The sequence below is a fragment of the Toxorhynchites rutilus genome, chromosome 3 (genome assembly GCF_029784135.1).
Source record: "Toxorhynchites rutilus septentrionalis strain SRP chromosome 3, ASM2978413v1, whole genome shotgun sequence".
NCBI classification, from domain to species: Eukaryota; Metazoa; Arthropoda; class Insecta; order Diptera; family Culicidae; genus Toxorhynchites; species Toxorhynchites rutilus.
In genome coordinates, this window is record NC_073746.1 from 33,766,876 (window position 1) to 33,776,463 (window position 9,588).

Genomic DNA, 9,588 nt, shown 5'->3' on the forward strand with positions numbered 1-9,588 from the left:
TCACTGTCACTGTCAAACTTCTGCCCCCAAAGTTTCGCTTCGATCTCACGACATTCCGTTGACTTAAATTGTACCAATAGCAACTGTAACAGTCCGGACCATCCAAATTGAACTTTTCTCGCCGGAAAATACAACATTTCTTCATTCTAGCTTCCATTTCATGAATTGCCGGGCGAAAATGAGATGGTTCTGCTTATGGGTGGCGGTCAGTTTCGGCTTCCCTTGAAGTTTCTTCCACATGATGTTTGGTGACTCATTCAAGATGCGCGCAATATGCCTCTTCGTTACTGGAACAACCGATTCTGCCTTAATGTATGAGCAGGACATCGTTTCCTGGTTGCTTCGTGTCTTATTCGACCTTTAAGACGCAAAGTAACTTTGGTGTTCCCAATTTTTGGTCGTTGTTCGAACTGCAATGGCCGAGTAAAACTTCTCTGTAGCGGATTTTCTCTAATGCGCTCAAAGATTTTTAGTTTTATCTTCTCCGACACTATTTTATCTTCTCCGACACGAGCTTAAATAGCCTTTGCCTATATGCCTGTCGCCTTCAGTTCAATCAAATCTTCGCACCACGTAAAATTGGAAAAGCTCTGGAAGCTACTCGTGTATTCTACAGAGAGAAAATCACTTCGATACTGACGTTTTTCATAACGCCTGCCTAGACTATTAATTGGTGAACAACGGAATTCGTGAAACAAATCTTAGTCTACTAGATATTTCAGCGCGGTTCTAACACTCCCCAGCCCATAAACCCTGTCCGCATTACTCTTGTGTAAGGCCAGCAGGTTTATCTCCTAGCTCCAGAATCGCTAGTTTAGCCACAGGTCTTCGAAAGCATCCATTAGTGGTCCTAACCAAGGCTTGACGAATACGACCATCCTGTCCGATGAATACTTCGTCTACGATGCCCCTGATACTTGTACCTCCTTTACCATCATCCATCACTAATACTAAGTCTCCTACTTTCAGTGTCCGGCTATCCTCGTACCACCTACTACGTTGGTTCAGTGTTGGAAAGTATTCTTTGCACCAACGGTCCCAAAACTTCTTGGCTAGTACTTGCGTTCGCTTGTAACTACTTCTAAGTTCTTCCGCCAGCGAAATCGGTACTTGGAATGGGTGATGCTGTCCAGACGAGTTTCCATGGAGGAAATGGTTTGGTGTTATAATATCCAGTTCGTTGTCTTCTGTTCCGGAGTATGTCAGCGGGCGAGAATTTATTATATGTTCTGCTTCGGCCAATGTCGTCATCAAGATGTCGTCGTTCATTTTACGCCCATCACTCAACGAGACCAGGGCTTCCTTGACTGATCTTACCATCCGCTCCCACACTCCACCCATGTGGGGAGCAGAAGGCGGGTTAAAGTTCCACTTTGTTCTGGCATCAGTGAAGGTGTCGGCACACTCCCTATCAATTCGTTTCAACTGTTCCTTAAGTTCACGACTGGCTCCCTGAAAATTCGTGCCATTGTCCGTGAATATTTCGATCGGCGATCCACGGCGTCGGATGAATCGTCGGATGGCAAGTATGCACGATTCTGTGCTGAGACTGAAAGCTATTTCGCAGTGTACGGCTCTTACAACTAAACAAGTGAACAATGCCACATACCGCTTTTCAGTACGTCTGCCTACGGTTACATCGATTGGTCCGCAATAATCCAATCCTACGTAGCTGAAAGCTCGAACATATGGTTGCATTCGTTGTATGGGTAACGGTGCCATTCGGGGAATAACAGGTTTACATCTGCGTAATTTACAAACTAAACAGTCGATGATAACTCTTCCAACCACCGCTCGTAGCTTCGGAACGAAGAACGCTTGTCGAATTTCATTGACAACTATTTCCTTCGAAGCGTGTCCATATCGCACATGGAAGTCCTCCACGATCTTCTTGGTTATCACGTGGTCTCTTGGGAGTATTACTGGAAAGCGAGTGCTGCTTGCAGCAAAACTCGCTGCTGCTGTTCTGCCCTCCATCCGTATGATGCAATCTTCGTCTAAAAAGGGTGACATCTTATACAAAGGGCTCGATTTTTCGATACGTATCCATTGATCCGATGCGACGTCCTTATTTCTCTTCAGAATCTTCACTTCGTCCGCAAATTTATCTGCCTGAGCCATTCGCCAAAGCAGATGTTCCGCTTTACACAGTTCTTCTTGCTGGATCGCCACGTGTACAGCCGGAATAATCGCCTTCCGCCCATCATCGATACTGATTGCTTCAATTGGAAGCCCCTTCCATTTTCGTTTGCAATTTGAAATGAAACGGTACACTGTCGCTATTGTCCTCAACAATACTTTCCATTTTGAAATTCGAGTCACATCGATGATTGCTTCCGGTAAGACAATATGATGGAACAAGTAGCACGGCTTCAGTTCATCAGGTACCAACAATTTCGTTTTGGGCTGCTCCGGCCATGATTCCATGGGTTCGTGTAAAAATGGTGGACCTAGAAACCATCGACACTCCGGATCTACTGTTGTTCCAGAACCCCACTTAGTTAAATCGTCGGCGATGTTCATTCTTGATGGGACGTATCTCCATGCAGCGATGTCTGTCGTGTGCAGAATTTCAGCAACTCGGTGTGCCACATACGGTTTGTATTTACGACTATCAGAGCGTATCCATGATAAAACTGTCGTAGAATCCACCCACAAAAACTGTTCTTGAATTGAAACCGGAAGACTTGTCTTGAGAACATTCATCAGTCTTGCCCCAATAACCGCAGCTTGTAGCTCCAATCGAGGTGTTGATGTCAGTTTCAGTGGAGCTACTTTAGCCTTAGATCCAACTAGCGCACATCGAATTTCGTCCCTCACAAGATATCGTAGATAAGCTACACAACCATAAGCGTCTTCGCCTGCATCCGAGAATATATGCAATTGAATTGCTCGTATATCGTTAATCGATTCGTCACCGAAGAAACAACGCGGAATTCTAACTTTCTCGATGTCTGATAGTAGCTTCGTCCAACCTAGCCAACGCCCGAAGAGTTCGTCCGTCACAGACTGATCCCATTCGGTTCTACTTCTCCAAGTCTCCTGGATTATTATTCTTCCGTGAATCAACAGCGGTGAGAGAAATCCTATTGGGTCAAAAAAACTCATGACACACTGCAGGATAATTCGCTTCGTTGGTCGGATACTGTTGGTGAGATACGGCAGTAGTTTGTCATTTAGTCCCATAGTGAAGGTGAACACATCTTCTTCTGGTTTCCACAGCAAACCCAATACACGTTCGGATTCTAATGTTTTATCGTAGCTGAGCGTTTTCGTTGACTTTCCATGTTCTCCCAATGCTGCAAGTACTTTAGGTGAATTGCTCACCCAATTGCGGATTTCGAATCCTCCCAATGAGTGAACATAACGCACATCCACTGCTCGTTGAATTGCCTCCTCTTCAGTATCTGCACTGTCAAAATAATCATCGACATAGTGCCGATTGATGATTGCATTTGCAGCATCCGGAAACTGATCAGCATGTTCGCGAGCGTTGGCATCTTTTGTGAAATGAGCGTTACATGGCGAGCATTTGGCTCCAAATATGACTACATCCATCACATAGATATCAGGAGTACAGGATGAGTCCAGCCGAAATAGAAATTTTTGGAATCGCTTATCTGGCTCCCGCATCTTGATCTGCAAGAACATTTCTCTAATGTCTCCTCCAAATCCTATTCGTCGACCTCGAAAGCAGTTCAGAATTTCTAACAATGAAACCAACATGTCCGGGCCCTTGAGCAGCATGTCATTGAGGGATATTCCACCTGCCTTCGCTGCTGCGTCCAACGTCAGTCGAATCTTTCCCGGTTTCTTGGTGTTGGTTACCACATTCAATGGTAAATACCACGCTTTGCCAGGCTCTATTCTGGAGATCTCTTCTGATGTTGCTTTGTGAGCGTACCCCTTCTCGATGAAGTCCTCAATTGCATGCCACACTTTCTCTCGCAAGTCCGGTTCTCTCTTGAATCGCTTCTCCAAGCCCTGAAGCCGGCGATACGCCATATGGTAGCTGTCAGGAAGATTTATATCGTCTAGTTTCCACAGCATACCTGTTTCAAACCCAGCTCCTATTCTAACGGTAGTTGTCTCCAACATGCTTCGAGCCCTTCGGTCCTCATCAGATTCAACACGATATGGACAATTAATCCCGGCTTCTTCCATTGTGAAATAGTTTTTCAACACTTGATCCATTACTTCGTCACACAGATGTATTCCGCAATAGTCGTCTCTTGTCGCATTGCATCCTGGCCCGGAAATCGTCCACCCCAGCTTGCAACGCAATCCAACTGGTTCACCTGCTTTGCCAATTCTTGATTCGATAGGTGCTATTAGATCCATGTTGTCCAACCCGATCAATATTGTCGGTTCAGCATTTTTGAAATCAGCAACGAACAAATCTTGCAGATGTTGGAACTTACGAATCACCTCTCCGAAACTCGTGCTCTGTCTTGGCAAATTCAAATGTTCGATGGTGTGCACGTCTTTTAATGGATACTGTTCAGACAACCCTTTTCCAGCTACGGTCAAATTAACCCGCATCGATGTCTTCTCGGTTCGAGTCACCCCCGATGTCCACTTCAAATCTAGAGGCCTAACGGTTCCTTTAAGTCCTAGCTTCATTGCCACGTCTTTTTCCAATAACGTTTTGGATGAACCCTCATCGAGAAAAGCGTACGTGTCGACACGCTTGTTCCCGTTAATCAGTGAGACCGGTATGACGCGAAATGTAACGAAAGACGTCGATATCTTATGGTGCACCATGCAGCTCGATTCCTCCCCGCTATCAGATCGATGCAACAGGTAATGATGTTTACCGTTACAACCTGCTACATTGCACTGGAACTTGTTCCGGCATCGCATGTTACCGTGATTGTAAAGACACAAGGCACAAAGCTTCCGGGTTTCCACCAGTCGAAGACGTTGCGGGAGAGACAGCTTTTTAAACTCCTCACAGTTGCGCGCTCGATGCCCCGGCTTGGAGCATATCGCACATGGCTTGTCATCCTTCACAACCGAAGAACCTGGTTTGGAATTGCCTCCTGGTACCATCTCCGTGCCATTATGAGTGTGCACAAATCCCTTCTCCTTTGTTGTCTTTCTCTCAAATTTGGTCGAATCCATTGGATTTAAGAATGTCACCTCGCTTGCATCTTCAACCAATTGCTCCATGAAATTTCCAAAAGTCCGCATTGTCACTGGACAGAAGGCTCTCTTAAAACGTACCCACTCCAGCTTGAAACTAGCAGGAAGTTTATCTACCATTTCTTGGAGTAAAACGGGATTGCAGAGATGTTCTTGTTGATTGGCAGCCTCCAGATGGTCACACAATTGTTGTACTGCCATACCAAACCTGATGACAGTATCAAGACGTTCTGGTTTTGGTGGATCTATACCCCGTACTTTCGAAATTAACGAACGGATCAAAATTTCTGGTTTCCCGAAAACTCTTCGTAATGTTTCCATCACCTTCGGAACGTTTGCGGGCAGCACCAGTCTACTCCGTACAGTCTCGAGGGCCGTACCCTCCAGACTTTCCTGCAACCTTATCAAATTTTCCACATCAGAGAATCCACACGCTGAATTTGAATTCTCGTATGAACTGATGAAAATCGGCCATTCATCAGGCGCTCCTGAAAACGCAGGAAGTTTCTTTGGCCACACTTGTCTAGCCATTATTTGAACCGGATTAGGCCCCGACATTCTGGGTTCCATAGGATCGGACTGAGGAATCGATGGCTGTCCATTTGTCAACGGAAAACTTGTTTGAGGGTAACTGCTCGGGACTGGATTCTGATTGCTTCTTCTTGATTCTTCAGGATGATGTTTCGATGGTGCTGATAGTGCTACGTTATTCAACTTTCCACTCCCCAGCCCGTCAGATATCGGTAACTCATCGATCGGTGACGGATGTTCAGTAATGACATGCGGTTCTCCCTTCACTGACGGCACGGGTTGATTACGTGACGGAATACATGACTTCGTACGACCAAATGACGTTAACGGTTGGTTCTCCTCGAATCTTTCATTGTTACTTTCCCTAGCGGTCGGGATTGGGTCAAGCCTATGAGCCTTGGAAGGAACAGGTTTTTCCTCCGTTCCTGAATGCTTGTCGATCCACGCTTTGGTCCTATTAACACTACTCACATTCGAGCTCCGAGCGCTCTCTCTACCATCGTCGTCGTCGTCGCTTTCTTCGCCGAGATACGAAGCCATTATTTTGTATTTTTTCCGCATGTACTCCTGTTGCAAGGCAAGTTCCTCTTGTAAACGCCTGAGTTCCAGATCTCTGCTCTTTTTCTGCCCTGATGACACGGTGTTGCTTCCCCTACGGCTTCGGAATCGCTTCTTGAGGCATTTGTGACAGAACCATGTATGATGTTCTGTTGATTCATCCTCCTCTACACAGGAATAGTGGAACCAGATTCCACAATCATCACACGCCATCATCGCACACTCGATAGAGGGCGCCTCCTGACATATTCCACATGGTGTGACTCTATCGTCCACAGAAGCCGGAGTTGACATCTTGCGACCTTCCGAACAAGATTTAAAAATCTTTGAGAAATGTTCGAACTGCAATGGCCGAGTAAAACTTCTCTGTAGCGGATTTTCTCTAATGCGCTCAAAGATTTTTAGTTTTATCTTCTCCGACACTATTTTATCTTCTCCGACACGAGCTTAAATAGCCTTTGCCTATATGCCTATCGCCTTCAGTTCAATCAAATCTTCGCACCACGTAAAATTGGAAAAGCTCTGGAAGCTACTCGTGTATTCTACAGAGAGAAAATCACTTCGATACTGACGTTTTTCATAACGCCTGCCTAGACTATTAATTGGTGAACAACGGAATTCGTGAAACAAATCTTAGTCTACTAGATATTTCAGCGCGGTTCTAACAGTCGTTATATCCCATATTTCTGGCACTATTTCAAGAAATTCCGTACCACTTTCTCAGATAGACCAATTTTTGTTAGGATCGAGTGATTAGAAAACTTTTGTTCACGGAATATCTTTATTATTTTCCGTCCCTCTTCCGTCAATCAAATACCTTTCGCCATTCCTTTAAATTCTACGTAAATCACTAATCTGACCAACTTCTTACGTTGCACATCTAATATTTATCTTATAAATTGAACATTTCCAAGTATGTTTTCAAAAAATACAGATAAAGGCTTGGTGATTATGCGAAAACTCGATTTTCATGCCCTGCGGCTAATCGTATGTCTCGGGAAAAAACGACGTTTGAGCGTTTATATCCACCGATGCCGCCTTGTGTGTGTGACGCACGTCTTTTCAATAAAAGTGACTTAAATATACTATCACTACAGCAAATGAGTATCCCGATAAAAAGAACATTCCTAGTTGTTTTGTAAGTGTTTCAATTTTTTTTTTCAAGTGCGGCCAAACGAATGTCTGTCACTGTATTATAGCGATCAGCATTCGTATGACATTATATTTCGAAAGTTAACAATATACACCATTTTACCGGTTTATTTAAATATTTCATGCACTTCTTGTAATTCATGAGTTTTATTGACGTAGAACTACGTCTTTCAGGAAGGGTGCCAAAATCAGAAAACAGGTCACGTTTTTTGTGATATTGTTAACGTTAATAACTATTTCCACAGCGAAGAAATTCTGGTACTTTGCACACATCAATGGAATCGGAAATTCTCTAAGATTCGTTTGATATACTATACCGTACAATCCACTAATGCCTAAACGGTTTAAATTAATGAAAACTGGAAGGATTCTTATTTTCCCATACATTTGTTCTGCCGATTTGTGTGCATTCCCGAATAGAACTGTCAATAACATTCGTTTCTGCCCATTTTCAACAAATTTTGTTTAAATAAGCCATCCGCGATTTGAAGCCACACCCATGATTCTTTGTGTGGACACCGACTGGACAACATCGTTGCTGGACGACGAGGGATCGAGTGCCTTTCTCAAGGCAATGAGGGTGGAGGTGTAGTGCAGGAGTAAAGTAAAGTTTTACAAGGGCCTTTCTCAAGGCTAGAGACGAATGAACTGAAATAGTTCAAAGTCTCTATAATACAAAACCTGATCTGACCTGACCTGAAGCCACACCACTTCTCTTTTGGTGGTCATTGAAGCAACATGGTTGCCGCAGAGCGTCGAGTGGGAGAGGATTGTTTTCTTGTCGGGTAAAGGAGGAGTATGGAATAGAGTTTCTTTCCACAAGGGCCTTTCTCAGGGCTAGAGGCGGAAACCAAAAAAAGAATAGAATGAAAACACAGATGCGAGTGAGCTAGCATAACACAACGAGCGGATATCATTCATGCCTAATGCTGATTTCACACACATATACACACAGCTCGATACAAGGAGTGGAAGCCCTCTGTATCGCTACGACACTACGGCAAAGGAGAGCACCATACGAGAATTTTTTGTGCGGATATGGAAGAGTGTCTGGAATTTTGGAATATAGATATACACTGCATCTATTTGGATAAACGTATATTTCATGAAAGTATGCTTTCAAATTCCAGCAGGGTAACCTTACTATTGCATGTTGTGGGATTCGATCACATCTCAGGCGGAATATAGGAGCAAAAGGGTTCATAGTTTGTGAACCCTTTTTGAGGAGGAAGGAGAAAGTCAGATGCGAGTTGAACCAAATAAACGAGAAGTGCTGATAGCTTTCGACTCTACTCGGCTGTTTCGAGTCTATTGAAGTAATAAAAAAATTAAATAGCTGAAAAGATATTACAAAAATTTCGATTTATTCTAAAATAATATCCGAAGTGATGAACAAGTGGATTAAATAATATAATTCCGTAGTTCTACGTCGAAAACTGCGGTCATGTCCTAGATACAACCCATTACAATTTTTTTAAAGAGTATTAAAATGTTTGTATGTATGGAGCAGACCTCTCGTTCTCTCAGACTGAACGTCAGCTTGGAATTGTACAAAAAAAGTCCAAACGATGCCGAGCAGGAATCGATCGATCCAAGTCTGGCTGGAATATACGAGGACGTTCCGATAAGTACATAGCCTCACCGCGCGATGGTGTCAGTATCGAAAGAGAGATTACTATCGTGTAGTACATACTCGTAAACGGCTACTGTAGAAATTTCTGCCAAATCGGACTCGTAGTTCTGTTTTGACCGTGTGTGGAAGTGGGCATGTCCGCGGATTTCAGAAAAATGGGAATAGAGCAAATCGGTTGGTGATTCGATTTTGGTTTTTGCTAGGGAAATCGCGCAGCAAAATCAGCGAAATTCGATGTCGACCGGATAAAGTGATAAAAATTCCACGATCTGGTATTGGAGGGTCGCCGATTGAAAGTGCGCGAGATAGCTGAAACAGTAAGAGTCTCAAAAGACCGCGTGGGTCATATCCTGCATAAAATGTTGGGCATGATGAAGCTGTCGGCGCGATGGGTGCCGCGTTTGCTTACTCCGGACAACAAGCACAACCGTGAGACCACTTCAGCGCAGTGTTTGCCGCTGTTTAAACGCAATCCGAAGGAGAAGGAGTTTTCGAGAAAACGTATTTTTCAGATGGATTAAAGAAGTTGGAGCATCGCTGGGTCAAGTGTATCGAGTTAAAAGGAGACT

At 44.0% G+C, this 9,588-nt stretch overlaps 1 protein-coding gene across 1 annotated transcript; it reads right to left on the bottom strand.

Moving 5' to 3' along the window:
* Positions 1 to 762: 762 nt before the first annotated feature.
* On the bottom strand, positions 763 to 6,528 carry LOC129773014 (uncharacterized). Its single transcript, XM_055776563.1, has one exon. The coding sequence runs from the start codon at positions 6,526 to 6,528 to the stop codon at positions 763 to 765; it is 5,766 nt and encodes a 1,921-aa protein (XP_055632538.1).
* Positions 6,529 to 9,588: the final 3,060 nt, after the last annotated feature.